General features: G+C 39.0%; 1 protein-coding gene across 2 annotated transcripts in view; it reads right to left on the reverse strand.

Annotated features, from left to right (window-relative positions):
* Positions 1-3738: 3738 nt before the first annotated feature.
* Positions 3739-27097, reverse strand: part of lactbl1b (lactamase, beta-like 1b) — a 31372-nt gene continuing 8013 nt past the window's right edge. The window contains exons 3-9 of one of the 2 annotated variants that reach the window (XM_053674177.1): positions 24844-24858; positions 19867-20017; positions 16736-16842; positions 16249-16406; positions 12636-12883; positions 9394-9499; positions 3739-5790 (exon numbers count right to left, since the gene is read on the reverse strand). In XM_053674177.1, the coding sequence (XP_053530152.1) occupies positions 4812-5790; positions 9394-9499; positions 12636-12883; positions 16249-16406; positions 16736-16842; positions 19867-20017; positions 24844-24858 (1764 nt within the window). In that variant the 3' untranslated portion in view covers positions 3739-4811. Of the gene's footprint in view, positions 5791-9393; positions 9500-12635; positions 12884-16248; positions 16407-16735; positions 16843-19866; positions 27086-27097 lie in introns of both variants that reach the window. The other variant, XM_053674176.1, reaches the window with a different exon arrangement.

Raw genomic sequence — 27097 nt, forward strand, 5'->3', positions numbered from 1 at the left:
AATTTTAACATCTAAGCTGCTCTGAATAGTTGAAAAAAATTATAATTATAACTGATGAAAAAAAAATACTGACAATGTTAGGACTGCAACTAATGATTATTTTCATAATCAATTAATCAGCCGATTTTTTTTATCCGATTAATTGATTAATCGGATAAAATATTCCAATACCATCATTTTAAATAAAATCCATAAACTGCAGCTTATACAATTATCATCTTCAAACTAACAGTTTACATTAATTGTATAAGCTGCAGTTTATGGATTTTATTTAAAATGATGGTACTGGAATATTTTATCCAATTAATCAGCCGATTATTTTTCGATTAATTGATTAATTGGATAAAATATTCCAATACCATCATTTTAAATAAAATCCGTAAACTGCAGCTTTTACAATTATCATCTTCAAACTAACAATTTACATTAACAGAACTGTTTGTCCAATTTATATATATATATATATATATATATATATATATATATATATATATATATATATATATATATATATATATATATATATATATATATATATAATAGTAATATATAATAAAATTTATGCAGTATTTTTGTGGCTGTGCAAAAAATGGTTGCTTTGATCGTAGCATTTTATCTTGACATTAATGATCTTACTTGCGCTACACTACTTATCACTGCGTCTACGTTGAGCATTAGGAGCAATGTGGCCTTCTTACAAATAGATCACTCCCGTTATAATAAACAACAGAATTTACTCTTTTTTGAATTAAACTAAACATTTTAAGCAATTCACACCGATTTCCCCAGCCCCTTTTAAGATATAAACATAAGTTTGTGCTTGTGCATCACTGTCATTCTTCTGTGCCACACAAGCTCCACTTTGTAAAGTTTGCAGGTTAAAATCTTCTTCACTGCATTTAATATAAATTGCTCCAATGCCTTAGAGGACTTGGGTCGCACACTTTTTTTTTCCCACTGTCACTTGACGATTACGCCTCCGCCTGATGGTGACTGAGGTCATGTTGGGCATAAAAAGGCAACATAAACAGTAAACTGAAGAAATTTGATTGATTCTGAGTATTCTGCTAAAGCTAGTGGTGTCGTATTATGTGCGTTTGACGTCATGTGGTATCGACTGGGAAATGGCTTATACTTCCTGTTAGTGTTCCATTTGGGATTAAACTACCCTTCTAAAATTCATACACTAAACGGTAGAGTACATAGTGTAAGTGCATTGTGTGTAGTACATCATTTAGGACACAGTGTTTCCATTATGTTGGTTTTCATAATCAATTATTATTGATTTTATTGATTAGTTGTTGCAGCTCTAGACAATGTACTGCAGTGTCTCAGAAAAGTGTATTGTGACCTAATTTATCATGATAATGTATTTTCATATTTCCCAACCCTGTACACTATGGGAAAAATAGGTTTTTGTATTTCTTAAAGACTATTATTCTCTTTTTTCTTTTAATTGTGGTTTTCTGCTACACTGTGATATAATCTATACAAGTATTCAGTATTGTGCTGTGTTCACTGATTTGCACTGGTTAAGAAAAATATAATTGAGCTTACTGAAAGCACTGTAATAGAGGGTGAACTGGTTTCATTGATGGACCATGCTGTCCTAATGGACATCAGTTACCTTGGTAACAAAAGGATGGACTAATTTTGTTTTCAAGGATATGAAAGGGACAGCAGAAAGAGAGTTGATGCCTGGCTTTTTGTCCCCAGCAAACAGATGAACAGCTGTTGATGAAAGGGGAGCTTAAAAGGAAGACATAAAATTAAATGTGGATACAGAAGCTAATGGGGTCATCAAATTCCACAGAATTGACGGTGCATGACTTATAGATTTATTGTCCATGGGATCTTAGGAAATTTTGCATGTATCAATGTTGACTTTAATGTTGTGAATTTTGTAATTTGAATAGTGCTGGTATGTATTTTATTAAAATCGATGGAATGTTGAGATCTGAGGGAAAAAAATGTGTCATAAGAGCCACTAGCAATTACTTGCAGGCCATCTTTTTTTCAGTTTTCAATTGAAGTGAATGACTAATGGTCTATGTCTCATTAACAACTGACATCATTGAAGCACAGCCGCCGGGAAGGGTGTTGCGGGGAGGCAAATCCCACAACACTTTCAGATGAGGCTCAGAACGAACATGTTTGTATCATCGACTAGCTGACAACTGAACGTAAGTGTACATTGTTAGGAACAGAGACTTAAACGATGTAACTAATGTTGGAACAAGCTAGTGTTATTTAATCTACTTGAGAAAGATTGCAATAATTCCAGTATTCTCAAATGGAATGGAAAGTTAGCTACTAAACTGTTTGCTAGCCAGCTATGTTGTTATCAGCTAGCTAGCTGGTCTAACAAGCTAGCTATCAGAGAGAGAAAGACCAGTTATGATGGTTGAAGGTGACGTGCAGCTAGCTAGCTAGCTAGTAGCTACCTACCAAGCCAACTATCAGCCAGATTGGAATCCAGGTCCAGATGATCCCGTATGCAACTTGTGCTGTGAAACCGGGTCCAAACATTCTCAGGTGTAAATGCAGCTCTAATACACATTGACATTTTTGAGTAAAAGTTTTATATCCGTACATAATAATTGAATATTATTAAAAACTAATGGTGGTATTGATATCTGTGTAAGACTGTCACTTCTATAGAACAAGGGCAGGGGAATGTGAATATCCAGCGAATATCGAAAAATAGTGAAAAACTAATTTTATCCTGGTGGACATGTCATCCTCCAATACTGTAACCTTCTTAATGCATTTGAAAAGCATGTAATGCATGTCATAACTTCTCAGAGCAAAGCAACATTTTTTACAAAGGCACTGACATTTTTCAGTTAGTTAAATTACACTTGGGTTATGCGAGCCACAAAACAAAATAACTCCAACTCCAACAAGCAAAAACAGGTTTTAAACATTGTTAATTAGTAATTTTCAATATTAAGACAAAAAATTAGTGAGCACATCGTTATTTGTATTTTGGTTTTCAACACGGACCGTGTACTTTTGCATTAATTCATTATTCTATTTTTAATCTTAAATTTTTTTAAACTATTTTTAATCTTAAAAAATGAAAACCAACACACGAATGCTTTTATGATTTTTTAAAAATGCTGTAATTGATGTTTTAATGAATAATTGTTCCTTTTTCAAATGATTTCGAAATGTAAAATTAAATATGATCTGTTTTCTCAATTTATTAAATGAATGTGCTGATATCATAAAACAATAATAATGAAAAATATCAATTCTGCTCATCTCCAGGGGTAGGTCTCTGGGATATGCTGTTTGTAGCATGGAAGTAATTTAGGCCCCTAGGCTCAGCTGAATATGACTTCACTTGAACCATATTCTGATATCACTGAATATATGTTGAGAAAGCAAACAATCAGGGATGCAGAAAGGTGTTTTAGGCTGGGGGTTCTGTCCAGTTCAAATATGTACGTATATATATATATATATATATATATATATATATATATGTACATATAACGAGTTATTTCTTTTTTCTGTACTGTTATCTGGAGATCACATGAAAAATAAGTTGTGATCTCCAGATAACAGTACAGAATTTGTTTTCTTAAGGTGACGAGTTATTTTTCTCATGATGTCAAAATGCATGCTTATCATCATGGATTAGCACATCCATTTTTACTTTAATAAATGCAGTTTCTAAAAGCAAAGTAAACCCTTTAATGGTTGCTGTAATTATTCTTATGAATAAGGAGAGACCATTGTCCAAATTTTATTTCAGTTTTAAAAATAGAAAATTGAATGAACACAAAGGAACATGGACCACAAACATTTTGTTGCTTATTTGAATTAATTTCATATAAACAAAGCATAAAATTTTACACCTACAAATTTTTTTTATACAGAAAAAAAGACTCTCAAGTATCCCAAATCATGAGGGACAGTCCTGTTGTGATGTGATTGAAATTATCATGGAGACGCGGAGGTTTTATACACAAACAAAGTGTGCAAAAATGGTAATGAGAGTTCTCATTCTCGTTACTGAACTGCACACAAAGACTGATTATGTGTCTTGTCTCAAACACCCCCCCCCCCTCCCCTTCAAGATCAGTGTAATCTGTACATTTTCCATATAACTCTAAAAGACGTACAGATTCAGTCCTTAAAATCACAGATTTGAAAAAAATGGAAGGCCTCTGATCATCTGGAAAAATATATTGAGACATTTACCATCTCACACCACCAGATCAGTTCTGATCAGTCATAAAATTTAAATTCCAGTAATAACTGGGCAAATTCAGTGAAAGATTTTGTAGTGTATGCCCAGCTTTGAAGTAAAATTTGCCTCAAGAACAACTTAATAGGGAAAAATTAAGCAAAAGTCTACATGTTTACATCATGTTTACACGAACAGGATATCTGTATTTTGGCTTTTAAAAAAGTTTGAAGAGAATTGATTCATCCATCCATCCATCCATTTTCTATACCGCTTAGCCTACACAGGGTTGCAATGGAGCCTGGAATCTATCCCAGGGAACTTGGGCACAAGGCGAGGGATACCCTGGACAGGGTACCAATCCATCACAGGGCACAATCGCACACATATTCACACACTACGTACAATTTGGAAATGCCAATCAGCCTACAGCACATGTCTTTGGACTAGGGGAGGAAACCAGAGTACCTGAGGAAAATCATGGGTTCAACAACTATGATGTAAGATTTCAATCATGCAGATTTAGAGTTGGTCAAAAGTGACATACCCTAATGTTTCTGCCATTTATTCTGCCATATACTGCACAGTCTCTAGTTTTTTTGGATATTAGACTTCACTTTGAAAATATGGGTCTGTGGGTGATTCGGACCACATTGTAAGTGTTCAAACCTGGTGCATCAAAGCCAGGGGATAACCCAAATTTACCAAACATATAGAAATTGAAGAGCTGTCCATCCTGGGCTTCCAATGACACTGAGGCAGAACCCACCTGTAAAATGCAGGGGTATTGTTTCTCAAACACAACTCTAAAAACTCGATCTACAAGGTAAGACAACTTTATGGTTCGATATTTCTCAGGAATCAAGCTCTCAATTTGAGGCCCAAACTGCTGCATGATGAGGACTCCTTCTGGTCCAGCTTTGATCTCATAAAAGGTGATGTTACTGTATGTGTAGAACCCTACATATGGCACAGGATTGGGGGGAGGCACAAGGACCTGCTTGGCATCTCTGAAAGCTTTCTCCATGGCTGGAATGATATATGAATAGGCCTTGGATATCACATCCTGGTTCTGAGGCCTTGTACCTGCCATCAGAACAACCATACTGATTTTGAGTCGAGGTACTAGGGAGAATGTGGCGGAGTACCCATCCAAGTCCCCATCTTTACGAAGTAACTCATAACCAAGCTGTTCGTTCACCTCCCATGGAGTTCCAGTGCGGTTGGCAAAGTAATCTTTATCACAGTGGAACAAGGGAGTGAGCATTATCTTTACAGTGTCTGGCTCCAGAAGCTTGCGATGATAAGTGCCAAGAAGCATCATGGCTAGTTTGGCCAGATCAGCAGCTGTAGAGAACATCTGCCCCGATGGCTGATACCAACCTAGGTCATAGAGTGGTGCAGGTTGGCCGTTGGCATAGACGCCAACAGCCATGTGACTCTGAATGCTGGGGGTGATATCAAAGCCCGTGTCCTCCATTCCCAACCGGTCAAGGATGTTGTCAGTAATCCAGCGCTGGTAATTCAAACCCAACACCCTCTCAGCCAGGACATGGGCCAACAAGGAAAAAGCCAAGTTGCTGTAGTGACATCTTAAGGAAACAAAATAGATTTCTTAAGAAACAATGAATGAAATATTATATTAATGGTGTTTTACATGGTTTACATAGGTCTACTTTATGTCCAGAACTGTGTTACACTATATGGCTTAAAGTATGTGGACATCTGACTCACACCCTTATGTGGTTTTTGAACATCCCATTCCATAAATAGTCCTCCTTTGTTTATATAATAACCTTCACTCTTCAGGGAAGGCTTTCCACTAGGTTTTGGAGCATTTTTTGCATTGCAAGGGCATTATTGAGGTCATGCAGTGAAGTTGGGTGAGAGGGCCAAGGGTGCTGTCAGCATTCTAGCTCATCCCAATAGGGTCGATGTTGGGACACTGTGTAGGCCACTTGAGCTCTTCCACTGCAACCTTGGCAAACCAAGGTCTTCTTTTACTTTGCTTTGTGCACAGTGGCATTGTCATGTATTTGGGCTAGGCCTCTTAGTGCGAATGAATAGAACTTATAATGCTTCAGTATATGAAGACATTAAGACATCATATACAGGGTTGGAAGCTCTACTTTAAAAATGTATTCCGTTACAGTTACAAACTACTTCATAAAAAATGTAAACAATATCATAATCCAAGTATCACAGTATGAAAGTAATGTAATCTGATTACTTTTAGATTACTTAATGGTCACATACAGTGGTGCTCGAAAATTAGTGACCCTTTAAACATGTTAAAAATATCTGCATAAATATGCCCTAAAACATCATTAGATTTTCACACAAGTCCTAAAAGATGATGAAGAGAATCCAATTAAACAAAGAAAAATCTTATACTTGGTCATTTATTTATTGAGGAAAATGATATTACATATCTGTGAGTGGCAAAAGTATGTGAACCTCTAGCATTAGCAGTTTATAGGTGAAAATAAAGGCGAAATTAGAGTCAGGTGTTTTCAATCAAAGGGATAACAAACAGGTATGGGTGTGCGCCCTGATTTATTTAAAGAACAGGAATCAGAATCAGAGTCTGATCTTCACAACACATGTTTGTGGAAGTGTATCATGGCATGAATGAAGGAGATTTCTGAGGACCTCAGAAAAAAAGTTGTTGATGCTCATCAGACTGGAAAAGGTTACAAAACCATCTCTAAAGAGTTTGGACTCCAGCAATCTACAGCCAGACAGATTGTGTACAAATGGAAGACCATTATTAACCTCCCAAGGAGTAGAGACCAACAAAGATCACTCCAAGAGCAGGAGATGTAATAGTCCACGAGATCACAAAGTAACAGCTAAGCAACTACAGGCCTCTCTCACATTGACTAATGTTAATGTTCATGAGTTCACCATCAGGAGAACACTGAAAACAATGGTGTGCATGGCAGGGTTGTAAGGAGAAAGCCACTGCTCTCCAAAAAGAACATTGTTGCCTGTCTGAATTTTGCCAAAGATCATGTGGACAAGCCAGAAGGCTGTTGGAAAAATATTTTGTGGATAGATGAGACAAAAAGAAAAAATTTGTTTCAATGAGAAGGGTTATGTTTGGAGAAAGGAAAACACTGAATTCCAGCATAAGAACCTTATCCCATCTATGAAATGTGGTGGTGGTAATCTCATGGTTTGGTCCTGTTTAATTGCATCTGGGCCAGGACGATTTTATCAGTGATGGAACAATGAATTATACCACCGAATTCTAAAGGAAAATGTCAGGAAATCTGTCAATGATCTGAATCTCAAGAGAAAGTGGGTCATGCAGCAAGACAACGACCCTAAGCACACAAGTTGTTCTTCCAAAGAATAGTTAAAGAAAACTAGAGTTGATGTTTTGGAATGGCTGAGTCAAAGTCGTGACCATAATTCAATAGAAATGTTGTGGAAGAACCTGAAGCAATCAGTTAATTGAGGAAACCCAACAACATCACAGAGTTGAAGCTGTTCTATACTGGAGAACGGGCTAAAATTCCTCCAAGTCGATGTGCAGGACTGATCAACAGTTGCCAGAAACGTCTAGGTGCAGTTATTGCTGCACAAGGGGGCCACACCACATACTGAAAGCAAAACTTCACATACTTTAACCACTCGCAGATATTTAATATTGGATCATTTTCCTCAACAAATAAATGAACAAGTATAATATTATTGTCTCATTTGTTTAATTGGGTTCTCTTCATCTATGTTTAGGATTTGTGAAAATCTAATGACGTTTTAGGTCATATTTATGCAGATATAGAACAAAGGGTTCTAAAGGGTTCAGAAACACCACTGTGTGTAAATAAAGTCAAGAGAAAAGCAATATGATTTAAAATACTTCTAGTTAGAGCTTATTTTAGAGTTAGAGCATGTGCAATGTTTGGATTTGTTTTAAGAAAATAAATAAACAAATGAATAAATAAAAGATCACTGTCCCTGACGTGGGTAACATTACATCACAAAAGTTAGGGTGACCATACTCTGGTTTTCCAAAAAGAGGATGCCTTTTTTTCGTGTCTTAATAACATTCAAAACAGTGTTACTATGAATGCAGATTTTAATACACTGAAAAAGTCACACTATTAGCATCACATAAATATATATAAATTCCTACGTTATTTTGCATGGAATAAAATAAAATATTAGATGCCACGAGTGTACCTTCTGCCCCGTCTGCCATTATTTACACATTTGAATGGCCATGTAATTCGAAACAATGTGATAACTTGAAATTAAAAATGGACTTATATGGCCATGGGCATTGTTTCGACTCAGGACAGCTGTTTGCTGCTATTGTCAGACAACTGTTTGACACCGTACACAACAGTACTTCACCTTCGTGTGTTCGCTGAGAGTAGAGTAATGGTTGAGAGGCAGAATTTGGCCAATAGTTTCTGCAAGCCTTTTATAATCGACCAGCTGGTGTGCGAGAAGGTGGGAATTACAGAGAGGGGTTAAACCAATGCAAATATGTGCACACATGTTGCAGTATTACACCATAAGCACATCATAAACTAAAACCGAATCCCAGTCATTTTCTCAAAATTAGAAATCTTTTTTAAGGTCTCAAAAAGAGGACGTATGGTCATCCTAACAAAAACATTTCAGAGGACGATGTGTGTTCATTTCTACCAAAGTAACTGTACCAGGAGACCGCTCATGTGAGTCATGACTGGCAAGAGAGAACCAGAATTATAATCAAATAGCTGTCTATATTGTGTTTTGTCAAAAGATTCATTTATTTGGTTTTAAATGAAAAAATGTAATCCTGATAGTATTCACATTTTAATTTTTTAGTTTTTTTTTTTTTTTTTTTTTACAAAATGTACCTGCAATCCGATTACGTTGTTTTTTGACATAACTGTAATATATTACAGTTACCAGTTTTTTGTGTACTGATTAAGTAACGCCATTAAATGTATTCCGTTACTCCCCAAGCCTGATTATATACAATTGTGTGCTTTCAACTTTGTGCCAACAGTTTGGAGAAGGCCCACATATGGGTGTGATGGTCAGGTGTCCACAAACATTTGGCCATGTAGTATATTTCTTTCTTATTGTGTTATTTTCTAACTCACAATGTCAGTCCTATGGTGTAATAGAATAGAGAGGAAATTAAACTCTACAGTGTGCTGTACTATCATGAATTTAAAAAAGAGACATACTTGGTTCCTGGATCTGCAACCAGCACATCATCCTGTAGAAGATTGATTGCAGCTTGAGTCTTGCCCTTCCACAGCAGGTTAGTGGAGCGAAGTCTTCTTGGTAAACCTACATATCACATAAAATGGTTAGAAACTCATGCAGAGATAAAAAAAAAAAAGTTTGTTTATTTATTGCAAGGTTGGATATATTTGTATAAATGCTGTGTGGATTGGTACAAAGAGAAGGAGTCTGCACAAGCCAAATCATGTTTAACCCCTTTTATCTCATTATTTGGAAAATCCTTTTTTTCAGTTTATTAGAATATTGACTTGGGTTTTGTATAACAGGATTACAAACTTGCATAGAAACAATCTTAAACTACAATAGTATGATTATTTTAAAATATGCATAAATAGTAATTATGAAGAAAATGTACATGATATAGATGAAGCAGCACAAGTAAAGATTTCACTCATATCAGATTATATGCTATAAATAAATGCCTTGAGGATTATTTTGTGTTTAGTGGAGGGGGGCTCAGGCTGATTCTTTCTAGCCCAGAGAGTTGATTCATTTTGCCTTCCAGTGACAGTCATGTTTCAGGTAATTACACAAGGGAAAACACTCCCTAGATTTAGTGTGCTTTGGGGCTAATATTTTTCAGCGTGTGTTGCTGGCACATCCATAACAATGCCTAGGGGCACTTAGGCACTTATCAGAAGTGTGTGGCTCCCCTACCAAAAAGTACTGAAAGGCAGGAGTGCTTTCTGTAGTCAGTAGAAGGTGGGACCAGGGTGTGGTGCTCTAAAGGCATCTTGCAAATAGATTGTTTGGGGCATGCTGGGGCAAAAGAACCTGAACCCTCATTCTTTTGCAGCAAGCTTAAAGAGCGACCCAGACACACAACTCAGGTTCTGCAGAGTTCATTTGCACATACTGCATCCAGCAGGATGGACTGAGATAATCATACTTCATGACATTTATAAACTAAGTTGGCCCTTGTCCTGGCCCAGAAGCCCCACTTCCAGTTGTGAGGTCTCAATCAGCCTTACTGAGGGGTCTTTTTTTTTTCGAATGACTGCTCCAATGTTAGCATCTGTTTGCTACAGTGTTTGTGGCATGCAATTTCATATGTTTTAAGCAGACGCCGTCATTACATATCTGTGAATTATCTGTGTATGAGCATATCTAGGCATAGTGCTTCAAATAATGAAACTACAAGTATCAGTTACATGCATGTGTCAAATAATGACCTGCTTATGATTCATCATATTATTCATAGCTTGTGCCACAGAGCCTAAGTGCATGTGGTACGCTTGCATGAATTCCCATGAAAGCTGTCAATAAAGTCCTTGCACTATCGCATGGAAAACATTGCCATCATATGTGCTGTTTGATGTTGTAAGTTGCGTTGCATTGTCCAATGATATATGAGCCACAGCCATCAATTCTGGTTAGATGTTAACTGCATTTCATTGGGTTTGTACATGTACTCTCCTCAATGACAAAGTTTAATCAAATCAAATCAAATCAAATGATAAAAAAACTACAGTATTGCATGGCCAGGTGTGAGGCCCTGTAAAGGCGTAGGCCACATGGCTCTGTGTGGTCACACACTTGGCACAGCCCATGAGTGCACGTGTGGACACAGCACATCAATGGCTGTGGCCGGTACAAAAAGAGAATAGAATAACTGTAATGACTACAACACCCTGAGGAAACCCGGGAGTCTATTGGTTTAACTCCATGAAGAATAGAACAGTTAATAGCCATATTGCTCCCCAATCACAAGGTTTCATCTAAATAATAGAATAAAAGCAGAGATATGAATTCTTAGATGCATTCATGTTTGTTACAAAGAAAGTTAAAAACATCTTAAATCCAATAAGGTTGAATAAAATCCAATAAGCCTGAACAAATTCGGAACAAAGAATATAAAAAAATGGAAAAACAGAAAAGAAAAAGTACATAAAAGTGCTACATTACAAAATTAAGGGGAAAGGCAAAAGACAAATAGAAAATACACTACTACACTGAACACACCTTAGTCCATATAGGACACTTGAGAGGAATTAATTCAGTTCTGTGATAATGGGTACAACTCACCTCCACTGCATAGTAATACCTTAATGAGCCACATAAAAGAAAAAAGCTTCCAATTAAGTCCAAAGGGCTAACAAATGAGGAATGACTTGGCTGCAGGCCTAACACAGTGAATGTAGTCACTGACAGGTGCAACTCAATCAGGCAGTGAACACAAACACTGTCACTTATAACAAAGCCATAACAACACAATGAAGAAATTGTACCCGAAGCAGCGTGGCAAGGCCAAAGCATGGCTAAAGTAAACAGAATGCAGCATGGCAAGGCAGTACATAGGGAAAGTTTCACCAAAGCAGCAACACAGCAAACAGACACACAGCGAAGCAGTAGAACAGCGGAAGAGTAGTTGGTAGCATCTGGCACTGCTAACCCTAACACCACCACTCTCTGAATGCTCCTAGAGTGTATACAGCCATTCATAATCTTTGGCTCAATCAGACAGCCCCAGGCTCATTGGAGGACCCTTTGATCTCTAAAAAATTTTAATGGAACATCGAACTGGAGCTGAGTTTCTCCTACCAACTAGGAAAGGCATCACACTGCATCACATGCCGCCAAAAAAAGCATGCAAGTCATCTACACAGTGAATAATATCTACTTAATGCAGATGAGGCCACAAACACAGTGGAGAAAAACTCCCCAACCCCATATAAATGTAGAGTTGAATGTCCAAATACAAAAATGGTGAGTGACTTGCTAAATACAGGGCACTAGTGCACACAAAGGATAAACCAACTTCAGTCTAATGGGTGCTACAAATCCCAATAGTGCGTTAAGAATAAGTGTTGTAATATAATAAGAAAAGACACCGACCAAGTAGAAAGCAAATAAGAGGAGGTTATGACCAGTTTTGCAGGAAGGGCATTGATACAGTAACTCTGACAATAGTCACAAGCTGCTAAGTAGATAACTTCATACTGTGGTCAAGCAGTCCAACATGCTCACAGGCAACGTAAAAGGGAATGGCTGTTGTATGGTTGTGGCAAGAGTTTATTCATGTGTTTTGCACTGCCCTTGGCAGTTAGGAGGGGTGAAATAGCTTTATTGAGTGATAAGAGTGATAAGGCCATATAGTTAAATTCACAATGAGAGACGTGTTGGTTGGAGATGGGTCATAAAGAAAGACAGAAACCGTAAGATGAAGTAGGAAGTCACTTACCAGAGAGATGACTGGCCATTCTACGCAGCGTAACTGAGGAAGAGCGAATCTGAACCTCACTGCTATCCAGGAAGATCAGACCATCTGTCACATATTTCAGCTCGGAATTTTTGCTCTTCCCCAGTGGGTTTTTGATGGTGAAATTCTCCACATACTTCTCCAGTGGGTCATCTAATGAGCCCACTTTACCATCCTCCCATAGTCGGTAGAGCATCAGAGTGGGGAAGATCTTAGATATACTTGCAATCCTAAAGACAGCACATACACATATGGGGATTTTCTTCAACAGTGAGTCTAATATTTTTGACTCGCAGACTCTCAAAGGGTATCAACTAGGACCCTAAAGGGTTCTCGAGTTTGTTTCCCTTAGGAAAAACTACAACAGACAACAAGGAAACTTTCTTTTGATGTAGCACCTTACAGAGAGCGTTTCCATTTTAGAAAAGGTTCAGTGAACGGTTGTATGTTTAAACTATTAACTGTTAACATCCAAGTAACCTTTAAAGATTTTTTTAAACCAATTTTTTGTACTGCTGTATAAATATGAATCTTTAAAAACAACAACAAGAAGATTTTAAAAAGTCATAGGCTCAATAAAATATGTTTCCTTGTAATTTCAGCCTTCCCTTTTTCCCCTGAATTGCTGTTGTGTTGTCAGGTTCAGTTTTATTCTTGTGATAATTCCTGTGGTGTGTCAGGAAACGGGCGTAAAAACGGATGCAAATGCAATAAAATGCTTTTATTGAGAGGCAGGCAGACAAATCTAAATCGTGATCAAAAATCTAATCCACAAAACAGGCAAGGGTCGGGCAATGTACAAACAGTGATAACAAGGGTAATCCAAAAGCATAAACCAAGATCAAGAAATGATGTAAACAGCCGTGGAATCAAGTGGCGAAACGCTTAAATCAATACCACAAGATGCACGAAGACACACAGGTGGTTTAAATACACCGAATAATCATGGGGGAAACTAGGAACAGGTGAGACAGACATCACACGTGAAAGATATAACAATGAGAAGACAGGGAAGGAGATGGGACATGAATGAAAACAAAAACACCTGTTAAAATAAACAATCTGTCACAACCTGGAAGCACCGCTTATGCCCGTTTTGGTGTTCAGTGCTCGGTGACATCCCTGACATGGTTTTGCATTTTTCCAGCATTTGTGTTGTTGGAAAGTATTTGGTGTCTTGGGATTTTGTTTTGTGTTGTGGTGATTTTGTTCTGCTGATGCACTCTCAAATGAAACTAATATAACGTCAACACAATGCAAATTATAAGAGCTATAAAGAATGTAAAAAACAAAAACAAAAACAAACTCACAAATGTTGCTGAAAGGAGAGTTAAAGACCAGACAATATTAGCAAAGCTGACAACATGTTAACTTCCAGGAAGCATCTTCTATGACAGCAGCTTCATCTGAATTCAGCATCAACATATAACAGCCTGGTGTCCAGACTTCTGTTATTTTCTCTGCTGTGGTTGAATACCGCATTTGTATTACTGGAAGATTTTCTATTGCCAATATTAGACACTGCAAGCTAATGATTCATTAGGCACACTATTGTGTGACATGCAATTGACCCTTGAAAAAGGAAACCGTGCTGACTTGTAATTTAATATTTAGAGCATTAATTGTGTTTAGTTGTTTTATTTAAGTTTATTTTATGCAATGCTGCAAGATGCAGACAGATTTATTATATAACAGATTTATTATAATTGTTATTGTAAGGGGCTCAAATGTGCCACACCAACTGTAAAATCAAAGTTCTAGTATTGGATTTATAGCATTTTAGATGAAAAGAAAAACCACAGCACATCATAACAGAATTAGAGTAGTATTTGAGTATTTGTCCATCTCCACTATAGATGTTTTTACTAGTAATACTAATAGTAATTTTAATACTAGTATTAAAATGTATTACTCATAAAACGCTTTGGCATTGTAATTGTCATTAACACTTAATAATAGCATTACCAAGTTTTTATTCAGACTTGAAATGAAACCTCTTGAGTATAATTCATGAATTATCAGAGCAAGTATAACTCTTAATTGCTTTTTCAAAACATGAATAGGAAAATCAGCATACGCTAATTTGGACATATCACTGCCTTCTTTCTCAGTTGGGAATGAGCCTGAATGCATATACAGCAATTAGCCAACATAATTTCAGATTAACATGAGGTAAGCTTATTGTTACCTTTTGAAAATTATGGCCACATTACATTCTAAGGTATTACTTTGAAACTAAACAATCTACCGTATAAAAGAAGTCATTTCATAAGAAAATTACAGTTCAGGTCCCATAATTAATCCTTTCCTCCATTCTTTTTTCATAAATTAAGTTAAAAATGCAATTTGTTTATTTTTCTTCATGTATTGAAAGCACTAGTAGTGCAGTTATACAGTCGATGCTTCTGGCTGCAGACCCACAGGCAATTTATTCTGAAAGAGAAGCATATAAATAGATCGATTTGAACCTCTGAAAACAAGAAGTGTCTGTAGCTTGTAACTGACACTCTCTCATTCCATACAGGCACCAGTCCATTATACTGAGAAAATCAGTTAGAGGCAGTTGGAGTCCAAAAATACTTACAGTCTGTTACATGGATGCTATCTCCTTAAATCATGGTTTACTTGGCAATTTGATCGTGTACTGTGCCAGCTAGCGGTAACATCTCTTATCTGTCTGGCCAGTATGTCTCAGAAGAAATTTACTTTACACAATAATAATACTTGCAGGAAGGCTATTTATACATGATAATGAAATTCAATATATATTCATATGTATATTATATTAAGATTATCTACTTGTGACATAAAAAAACAGATGCATAGTTCATTACGATTCTGAAAATAAATAAAAGGAATATAAACACTAAAGAGTGTTTGTGCATTGTGTTCATTAACCAGATTTCAAAAGTAATTATTATAACTTTCATATTAAATATTTTTACATTAAGTTGGTTTAAATATTACATATATTCAATACTTGCACGGCCAATATAGTATTATATGTCTTTAATAGATTTGTCATTACATCTTTAAACACAGTGTGAAATTCTGAATGTGTTTTTTTTTTCTGTTGTTATTCCTGGTTTGACTTTTGCTTTTTCTCTTGATTTTGAGTTCATCCTGCATTGCTCTGTTTGAATGATCAACTACCTGGTTTTTGGACCACAAAATTATCTTCTAATTTGGATTGTTAATCAAATCAAGCTCGCACTTACCTTCACCAAATCTACTTGACGTTACTTCAAAATGCTCTTCACAGTTTTTGAGTTAGTCTTCACATAATAGAAGGTCTTCAGTTATACAGTTTATAATTGTTCTAAAAGTTCTATAACCTATGAGAAAGGCAGGGCTTGTGGGAGGATTTAAGAGACCATGTAAGGGAAGTAGTTTTAATTCATTAGTAGCCAGAGTAAAATAGTTAATTGGATTGGAAAGTGTTTTGTTTGCAACTGTTTAAAATGATAGCTTTTAGAAGAATACCTTATCTGCATTTGGAAGAGGACTTGTTTGAGTGTGTGCTAAATTACAAGAAAAATAAAGAACAATGCCGTAAATGGGCTGAAAGTTGTCCACCCTACTGTCAGGAGCTCACCTGTAGATGGTATACTCATTAGGAGGTGCTGATTTAGGGTCACTGCCATTCCTCTTTCCAAAGTTTCCTGTCCACAACACGGTGTCATTGTAAATGACGATGGCAGATATTGTGGGGAGGCTGGTGGGATTGATGCTATGTCTGAGAACTGCATCCACCTGGAAGAGGACATTGCATATTAATACATAATTATTTACAGCTTTCAGAAACTTTCAGAACAACTAAGGCTGCTGGAAATAGTGGTCATAAATTCTCTTTCCAAATAATTTTTTACTGCCTGATATGTGCTGGAATAACTGGCTTTAAGGAATATAGAGCTCAAAAGGAATATGAGTTGAGTAGGTTTGGACTGTTTAAGGAAAGCATACAGTTGAATTTCGATGGAGTAATTGAATTTCTATTCAGATATCCTAAAGAAAGTTTTAAAGTGTGACTTATGAGAGATTAGTGTTTTTGGTGGGGTGATTTGTAATTGGGAAATGCTTACTTTCTCCAGTGCTGCCTTCAGGTAGGGGATTGGGTGCTCCAATGGAGTGGGCTTGGGGTATCGGGGACATAGCTTCTCAGATTTAAGAGTTTTTGCCAGATCTTCTTCTGAAGAAAGATGCAGGAGAAAATGTTTAGAAAAAAAAAGAAGGAACCCTAAAGCAGCTAAAAAGCCATCATTAGACATGTATAGCGAGGAGTTTTCTGAGCTTGCAAGGCGGAGTTTGCTGAAATCTCAGTTATTTGTGAATCATACCTTGAAATTAAGTTGATTTTCTTGTGCGATACTGGCTCGAGAGAGGAGCAATGTTAAGTCCAGGGCCACTGCCTGACAACTTGTTGTAATCACAATATGTCACACTGAAATTCATGGTTGGACTTTGTAAATGTAAATCAATACACAATGGAACAGCATTCAATGGCAATATTAAATACATATATACGACACTACTACTTAATTAATTACTTGCAGCATACCTGTAAAAGTTCATTTTCACACTGCCGGAGACAGCATCTTAATCAGTGACATTGCTTATCTCAAGGAGCAATTTTCAGTGCCAAATTAATGTTCTATTTTTCGTAGCCTACTTGCCACACAGGCTGCGTCATAATTCATGTTTGAGTACAAGTGGGACGAGAGGGGAGAGGACATGCAATGCGTAGCGAGAAGGAAGGAGTCTGGTGCAACTGTGACAAATAGATGACAGCTAGACACATCACAACCATCAAAATGTCATCAAAACTAGAAAAGAAGGATATAGACTTTTACTAAATGTAGATATCTGTATTTAATATCTCTATTTTAAAATTTTGTATTGATAAATGTTACTATCAAAGTCAAATACTGTATCTAACTAACCTTAATGATTAATGATCAATGGTGGGATAACCTTGTTGCTTTCTAGCTAAAGATAGTGGACTTGGCACTGTTTTGATTTGCTTGCTAGCTCAAAGGCCCTCATAGACCAAAGACAATGAAAAAAACAGCACATTTCATTCTGTACCACTGTAGCCTTCAGGACTACATAGATATCAATATACAAAACTCAGCCTGAATTGCAATGAGGATTGCTGTTTGTTTATATGCTTTGTATATAATTCTGCAAACTTTCTGTCTCCTATGATGAGGTAGTTTGGAAAAAAATGTGGTTAAACTCAGATTACTCAGTTGGCTCCAGTTGTGACATAATAAACTGTACAGACAGCAAAGCAATGTTACCTGAATATTTTCTGTTTTGGGATATTGGAATATTTAACTTTCAGATAAGAGTTTAAGTTTAAATCTATTCTTTTTTGAGTGCAATTATTGTTCATTATCTCCATCATAGTTTGCATTCATAGAGTTTTGTTGTGTTAGTTGTTCAATGTTTTGCAGTAAGCAGTTATGCAAAAATAAAGGATGTGCTCTCTACTCATTGCAGCTATTTTATAAGCTGCCTAATAATAAGGGTAGAAGCCACATTGTTAAATTAATCCAAGTTTGCAGTGATTATTATAGTGATTATGTGACAATTATAACTAGGACTATTCATGCAGCAATATTGTGGCGATATTAAATGTTAATACTTGACATCTTCTCATTTATATCTCATTATCTTTCTTTATATTTTGTTTATTTATTTTTAAGTTGTCTCTTGCTTTTATTTTACATTGTATTGCACTTGACAGCAGTATTCTAGCCACAGGGCTTTTTTTAGAGGGCTTATAGACAAGTAGTTCCATTTAGAAAGTGCATAATTCTGCATACATTTGCATAATTCCCATCGTGAATAATACCCGTTATATTATGTTTGTATAAGCGGAGCTTTTTGGAAATAATAAGGATTTATGTACACAAGTACACATATAAAAACAACTTTTTACATTTTTATGTTCCTTATATAATGGTCACAGAAAGTTCAGTTGGTGTAATCATATCTAGCTACATTAATAAAGTTAATAGAACACATTGTATCCTAAAGAATAAAAATCTATAATGAATTTATCATGTGATAAACCATATGTTTACAAGTTAAAGTAAATGATAGCATTGGGTCAGACAAGCAATCCATTTGCCGTGTAAATGTAGGCCTACAACCACAGACATTGCTTATCCAAATACAGTGCTGTGAAAAAGTACTTGCCCGATCCTCTACTGTTTTTGTGTATATCTCATACTAAATTGTTTCAGAAATTAAAACACAATCTAAAACAAAGGCAACTTGAGTAAACACAAAATACAGTTTTTAAATGATAATGTTATTTACTGAAGAAAAAAATTATCCAATTCCAATTGGACCAGTGTGAAAAGGTATTTGCCCCCATAGTTACTCATTTCAAAAATCTATGAAATTGCATTCGTAATGCAAATTGCATTCATATTGCATGCATGAAATTGCATTCATAATGCAACCAGACCTGATTACTGCAAACCCTGTTCAATCAAATCAACACTTAAATATAACTTTTTCAACAGCATGAAGTTGGTTAAAAGTTATTACCCAGTAACACACTATGGCAAAGTTGGAAGAAATTCCAGAAATGATGAAGAAGGTGACTGAAATACATCAGTCTGGGAAGTGCTATAAAGCTATTTCAAATACTCTGGGACTCCAAAGAACCACAGTGAGAGCCGTTATCTCCAAATGGAAAAACTCAGCACAGTAGTGAACCTTCCCAGAAGTTATTGGGAGAGTTTGGTTTCAGTTATTGCTGCTAAAGGTGGCACAACCAGATTTTAAGTTTAAGGGGGCAATTAGGTTTTCACACTGGTGATAGGTGTTGCATAACTTTTTTTGCTTCAATATATATATATATATATATATATATATATATATATATATATATATATATATATATATATATTATAAAGTCTGTATTGTGTGAAGAAATCACAGCACTGTATAAATCTACTCCACTTCTTCCTTAACTGCTTTTGAATGTTCTAATCCAGCCTCCACCCAACAAAAGAGCATGTAATAGGATCAACCATTAACAGAGAATGACATTGACACATGAAATCACTATTTGCACCTTTATATTACAGCCTTCAAATAGAAGGTTACAAATGAAGATTATAACATTACATTCATAGAAATGTGAATACTGAAAGAGGAACTTTACGGAGAAATACATATTTAAAACTAATCTCACCAGGCATTAGCTTGGGCAGATGATATTGCCAGAGGAAACAGCCTGTCATAATGATAGACAGCATTGCAAAGAAGATGAAACCTAAATGAGTCCATTTCACATCCATCCTGCTGGTTGTGGTAAGTCTCTTGATGGCAGCCGCTGGAGTATGCTGAATAAATACATATTACAGGATAATAAACACATGGAGTAAAGCTTAGGCAGAAACTGATTCTTCTGATTTTTTTGTTCATGGTGTTTTTGATAAACACAAAGATGCATCATTTAACCCTATTGGATTGGACTTTGTCACTTGCTCTTTAAATACACTTTCAGTTTTACTGTTTAATTAAAGAAAGGAATAAATTACTATTTTAATTAGATGTAAGATCCATTCAAATAACAGCTTCACCATGAAGTCTGGATTAATTCCCAAATACAGTAAATCTGATTAGTGTGTGACAGAATAAGAATAGGAAGAAAATCCCCAATAAACCAATAAATCAGCAAAAAAAAAAAAAAAACGTAGCAATAAACCCCACACAAAGTCTCGTCTCTATTTTTATTGGATTAACACGAAACACAATGATGGTGTTCTATGAGAGATAGATGATAGACTGAAAAGTCCAATTCAAATCTAACAGATGTATTTTTGGGGTGATGGTGAAACCAGCTAAAAAACAAAACAAAAAACAACCTAATTGTTACCAAACCCAGTGATACTTATTGCTATATTTTTTTCAGACAAGACTGACTGAGCTACACAGTGGTAATTCTACAGAGTGAAACCCAGTAGAAATCCGTATAATAAAGCATGCAGTACTCACCATATAAAAATACACTTTCTTCAGTCTCTACAAATATGCTGATTCTTCATGTTGGAATTTACTTCAAAAGTGCTGAACATCATAATGGCTGACCTTTGACTATTGGGCAATAGTTTGGGATTGTCATTGCTGTGAAATGCTTTGAAAATTCTATTTCCTTTCCCACCTCAGGACACTACTTGACATTATAATCCTGAGATTTACTCCTCTCAAGCCCAACCACAGTAGGGTTGCCCTTAATCCCTGCAAATCGAGTCACTTCTGGCTGGTTGGCTTCTGACAGCAGAAGCGCAGGCCATACCTTACTGTTTACTATTGTAAGATCTCTCAGGCTTAATTATCACTTCTATGCAGATAATACTCAGATTTATATTCACTCTAAGCCGGCGCTATTTCTGAGTTCAAAATGAAAAAAAAAAAAAAATTAAAATTAGGAGTTATTTTTGATTCAAGTATATCTTTTGACCCACATGTGCAATATACTTTTCCTGTGACTGAAAGGCTTATCAACACTTTTGTTTTTTCTCGTATTGATTCCTAAAACCACACTAAATAAATTGCAATGTGTGCACATTCTGTTCAAAAAGACTGGTGACATCGATACTGAAGTCCTTGCGCTGTCTCCTATTCAGGTTTCGCACTGATTTTAAAATCTTTATGCTCACATATAAGGCACTGCATGGTCTGGCCCCACAGTATCTGTCTGCACTTTTAACTTTATATACTCCCAAGCATCATTTGCGCTCCTCTCGAGCTGGTTTACTGGCTGTAAACAGACATGGTTGCGATCTGTAGGGGACAGGGCTTTCTCACCATATGCTCCTAGACTCCGGAATGCACTCCGTGCTAATATTAGAGATGCACAGAATTTAAGCGTTTTTAAATCTAACCTAAAAACAAATTTTTAGGCTAGCTTTTTCTTGATGGTTTTAACTATTTTGTATTCAAGTCTTTTTTTTTTTTTGTACGCTTTGTGTTTTTATCTATGTATTTTTATTTTCTTTGTATTTTTATTGTGTAAAATGCCTTGAGAAGCTGCTTTAAAGGTGCTATATAAATTAGGTTGTCCTTTTTAACAACAAATGCAGTCCAACATGAAGATCAGAGAGCTGACTATGGGAGAAAATCAACCCATTTTGAAGCTGATAAAAGAGGGAAAACCAGTCAGATGCATTGCACAAACATTGGGAATAGCCAATACAACATTTTGGAATGTCCAGGGAAAAAAAAGAACCCACTGGTGTACTAAGTGCAAGAGGCCGAATCGATCAGCCAAGGAAAACAACAGGTGATGACAGAAACACAGTGACAGCTGTGAAGAAAAACCCAAAAACAACTGTCAATGACATCACCAACAAGCTCCACAGGGCAGGGGCTAAGGAATCACAATTCAATTTACAAAGAAGACTTTAAGACCAGAATATAGAGGCAATAGATGCACAGGATGCATGGCACTCATCAGCAGTAAGAATCAGAAAGCCAGATTGGAATTCGCAAAGAAATAGAGAGATGAGCCACAAAAGTTCTGGAACCAAGATTAACCTATACCAAAGTGATGGAAAGGACAAAGTATGGAGAAAGAAAGGATTTGCTGATGATCCAAACATACAAGCTCATTTGTGAAAAATGGAGGAGGTAGTGACATGGTTTGGGTTTGCATGGCTACCTCTGGAACAGGCTCACTTATCTTTATTGATTATTACAGGAACATTTTGTCTGCCAATTTACAGAGAAATGCATCCTTATTAATCGGGAGGAACTTTAACATGGAACCAGACAATGATCCAAAAAACACTGCCAAATCAACAAAGGACTTTTTCGGCTGGAAAAGTGGAAGGATTTATACTGCTCAAGTCAATGACCAGACCTTAACCCAGTTGAGCAGCATTTAACCTCCTGAAAAGGAGACTGAAGGAAGAAACCCCTGAAAGAAACAACGAATGATGCTGCCGTAAAAGATTGGAAAAGCATCTCAAAAGATGAAACCAACAAATTGGTGTTGTCAGTGAGTCACAGGCTTGATGCAGTTATGCCTGATAGGGCAGCCATCAGGGGGCAGCACAACTCAATCCAGAAGCTGATGAGGCAGTCTCACCACCCAAGCTAAAGCCAGAGACCTACAGGCTGGCCTCTCAAGACAGAGGCTGATAGCGTAGCCACTCCAACCAAAGTCAAGCCAGAGGCTGATAGGGTGGCCACTCCAGCCCAGCTCAATTCAGAGGCCGACAGGGCAGTCTCACCAAACCAGATCAAGACAGATGCCTATGGTGTGGCCTCTCTAGCCATGCCTTGTCAGCCTCCCATTCTATGATGCTGATGAGGCAGCCTCATAAACCATGCCCAAGCATGATGGTCGACAAGGCTTCTCGTGTCCAGTCCCCTCCATCACCTGACTCTGGCAAGGACCTCATCACTCCTCCACCTTACTCAGTCAGGGACATTGTTGCTCCACCACCTGACTCTGGTAATGACATTTTCACTCTGCTACCTAACTCCAGCAAGGATGTTATCACTCCACTACCTGTCTTTAGTAAGGATGTTGTCACTCTGCCTCCAATCATGGTGGTCATCTCTCCACCTACCTGCTTTGCTGGGGGCTTTACTCATTATGGGCAATGCCTGCTTTGGGACCCAGAGTAATTCTGAGTCTAAGGTATGTATTATATCACATTGTTTTTGCTCTCACTCTTGTTTTTTTGCTCTTGGATGATCCTGTTTTTTGTTAAGGACACAGAGACTGGGGGACCCAAATGCAGAACACAGACACAGTGACGAAATAGAATAGGACTGCAATAAAGTGTAGCTGGGGTCGGTATTTGAACTTGAGTCCACCACGGCAGAATCGAGGGCTCAGCTGGAGCAGGCTTGAGTGCTGTTGGCAGTGTGAAAGCAGTGTGAGAGCTGACACAGCACATGTCAGGGGGCTGTCATGAACTGGCTTGAGCTGGGAGACATGAAAGATGGGGTGGATGCGCAGGAACCTAGGGAGCTGGAGCTTATCTGCCAATAGATTGATAATGCTGTCAACAGTGAATGGTCCCAAGTACTGGGGTGAGAGTTTTTTGGCTTGTATCTTGAGTGGAATGTCCCTGGCCAAAAGCCATACCTTCTGACCTGGTTGATAGTTGGGTGCGGGAACCCGACGGCGGTCATCTCAGTGGTGCTTCCAACTCCTGGTTGGCCTGCTGTACCTGGCCATTGGTCTGGGGTGAAACCCGGAGGATAAACTGAGAGTGGCCCCAAGGACATTGCAGAATGCCCTCCAGACCTGGAAAACGAATTGCGGCCTGCGGTCTCAGAAAATATACTGGGGGATGCTGGGCAGGAGGAAGATGCTGGCTGACAAGGATGTCTGTGGTTTCTCGGGTAGTTGGGAGCTTGGGAAGGGCCAAAAAATGTACAGCTTTTGAGAACCGGTCTATTATGGTAAGGATGATGGTATAAAGTCCAAGGCGATGTGCGACCAGGGACAACTGGGTATCAGAAGGGGTTGAAGTAGGCCGGCAGGTGGGCGGTGTAGGGCCTTATTACAGGAGCACATGGAGCAGTTGGAGATGGCTTGCGTGTCGGCATCCATTATAGGCCACCAGAAGTGCCATTTCAAGGAGCCTAGGGTGCGGTTGGAGCCAGGATGACATGCGAACCAGGACCCATGGATCCACTGGAGGACCTGGGAACGTGCAGCATAGGGGACAAACAGGTGACGAGGCGGCCCATTACCTGGGTCGGGTTGGGTGTGTTGTGCTCTCAGAACCTTGGACTCAATCTCCCATGTGACTGCCCTACCATGCTGGGCAGAGGGAATATGGTGTTAGGGTCTAGGGTGTCCTGTTCCTCTTAAGAGAACTGGCAAGAGAAGGCATCGGGCTTAGAACCAGGGCTGTAGGTGATCATAAAATTGAACTGCCCAAAGAACAGGGCCCAACGTGCTTGACAGGAGTTGAGATGCTTTGCAGACTCAGGGGTCCACACAAAGAGGGTAGAGGTGGAGGTAAACCTGTAGACTGTAGTCTCATATGAACTGGCAGTAGAAGTTCGCAAACCCGGGGAACTGTTGAAAATGTTTCCAGGTGGTAGGTCTGGGCCACTCGATGACCGCTTGGATCTTTTCGGGGTCCACCCTCTCCCACCCACTCTCAATGATGAACCCCAGGAACCTGACTGAGTTGACATGGAATTCACACTTCTCCTCTTTGGCAAACAGGCGGTTCTCCAACAGTCTCTGCAGGACCTGACGGACATGACAAATGTGCTCAGCAGGGTTTCGGGAGAAGATCGATATTGTCGTCCAGGTATACAAAGACAATACAGTTCAGGAAATCTCGGGGAATGTCATTGATCAGGGCTTGGAACACTGCCAAGCCCTGATCGGTGAGGCCAACTGGCATAACCAGGTATTCAAAGTGGCCCAGGTAGGTATTGAATGCTGTCTTCCACTCATCCCCCTCTCTGATGTGGACAAGGTGGTATGCATTCCGCAGGTCCAACTTAGTGAAGATGGTGGCCCCATGCAGCGGTTCGAAGGCAGAGTTGAGGAGCGGTAGGGTGTACTTATTTTTGACTCTGATGTTAATGAGACCCTGATAGTCAATGCAGGGGGGAAGGGTCTTGTCCTTCTTGTCCACAAAGAAGAAGCCAGCACACATGGCGAAGGAGGAAGGACAGATTATGCCAGCCACAAGGGACACGGATGAGAGGTCTGGAGGCCTTAGGGTAGGAAGTGTGCTAGCAGACCCCATGGGAGGAGGTGCAGATTTCAGACAGGAGGAATGGCAGAAGTGACTCCAGGTGACAACTCTCCCAGCTGACCAGCTAGGGGAAGAGATGATCTTGAACTGGATGAGTTCTCAGTGGTTACCTGAAAGAACCAGGTGCAATGGAACAGTATGGTGAGTCACCTTGGCCAAGAGTCTCCTGTCCAGCATGTTAACCATTGGGGGGATCCAGAGATTCCACAGGAAGGCCAGACTGGGATGCTAATGCATGCTCCAAGAAGCTGTCCTGAGCACCGGAGTCAGTCAGGGCAAGTAGGCGGATGGATATGAGATGGTGTTGCAGGGTAGCAGAAACTTGGAGCCAGGATGGGGAAATCTGAGGTGAGCAGCTTGCCAGTAGCTCCCTTTCTACTGGCAAGCCTCTCATTTCAGGTAAAGGGGACAGGTGGCAATGAAGTGGCCTGATTGGCCACAGTAGACACTTGGAACTGGCGGTCACGCTCAGCTGGGGTGAGCTGGGCCTGACCTACCTGCATGGGTTCTTCGGCTGCCAGGGGGGATCTGGAAGGGCCCTAAGGGCTGAAGCTCTTCAGCTAGGTTGCTGGACAAGAGGGAAGGCAGACGGGGGGGGTTTGGGGCCAGCCGGCCCTCTCTCAGCGCCGCTCTCACAGGTGGGTATCCAGCTGAATGGCGAGGGAAATCAGCACATCAAGAGAATCTGATTCATCTTTCACAGCCAGCTCATCCTTCATCTGCTCACCGAGCCTGTTCAGGAACTCTCCCTGGAGTGCCTCCTTGTTCCACCCAGTCTCTCTCGGCCAGGACACAGAGCTCCACTGAATACTTTGCTACACTGCGGGGCCCCTGGCGGAGGGAGAGTAGACACATGGCAGCCTCCTTCCCTTGGTGGTGGCAAACCCTCTGGAGCTCATCAGTGAACGAAGAGATGGAGGACCGCAGAGGGGGCTGTTACCCTCACACAGCAGTGGCTCAAGCTAGGGCATCCCCCCTTAGAAGTCCCATGATACAGGCCACCTTGGCTTCATCTGAGGCATAGGTATGGGGACACCGGGCATACACGAGGGAACCCTGGAGCAGGAAGGCCTTGCACCTCCCTAAGTTGCCCACATAGGGTTCTGGATCTAGGACATGGGCTTCATGCCATGATGGACAAGGAGGAGGAGCAGGAAGGGTCAATGGTGTAGACAGTTTGGGATGGGAGCCAGAAGATGTCTGGGTCAGTTGGGGGAGGATACGGTAGAGCTCCTCAGTGAGGAGCCCAATCTGGTGGGCCATGGCTTGGTGGGTCTTGGTAAGGGTGCAAAGTTGTTACTCATGCTGTCCCAGGAGCGCTCACTGATGGGACAGAGCTCACGGCGAAGGGTCTGGTTCTGCTGGGTCCATGGTGGCCAGATTGTTCTGGTAAGGACACAGAGACTGGGGAACCCAAATACTGAACACAGACACAGTGACTGAAGGTTAGGAGGATTTATTGATGAGAAGAAGAAGCAGGATTGTGTGATAAAGGACTGGCATAAAGTGCAGTCAGGGTCGGGATTTGGGGCCGCCACAGGAGAGTTGAGGGCTCAGCCGATGCGCCACGGCACAGAGTGCTGTTGAACCACAAGGGAGGCAGGTGGTGCTGGGCATAGCAGGATGTGAGCCGTGGGAGAGCAGGCAGTAGCATGGGTGCTGGACCTGGAACACGAG

Source organism: Ictalurus punctatus, chromosome 21 (assembly GCF_001660625.3).
Source record: "Ictalurus punctatus breed USDA103 chromosome 21, Coco_2.0, whole genome shotgun sequence".
Lineage (NCBI taxonomy): Eukaryota > Metazoa > Chordata > Actinopteri > Siluriformes > Ictaluridae > Ictalurus > Ictalurus punctatus.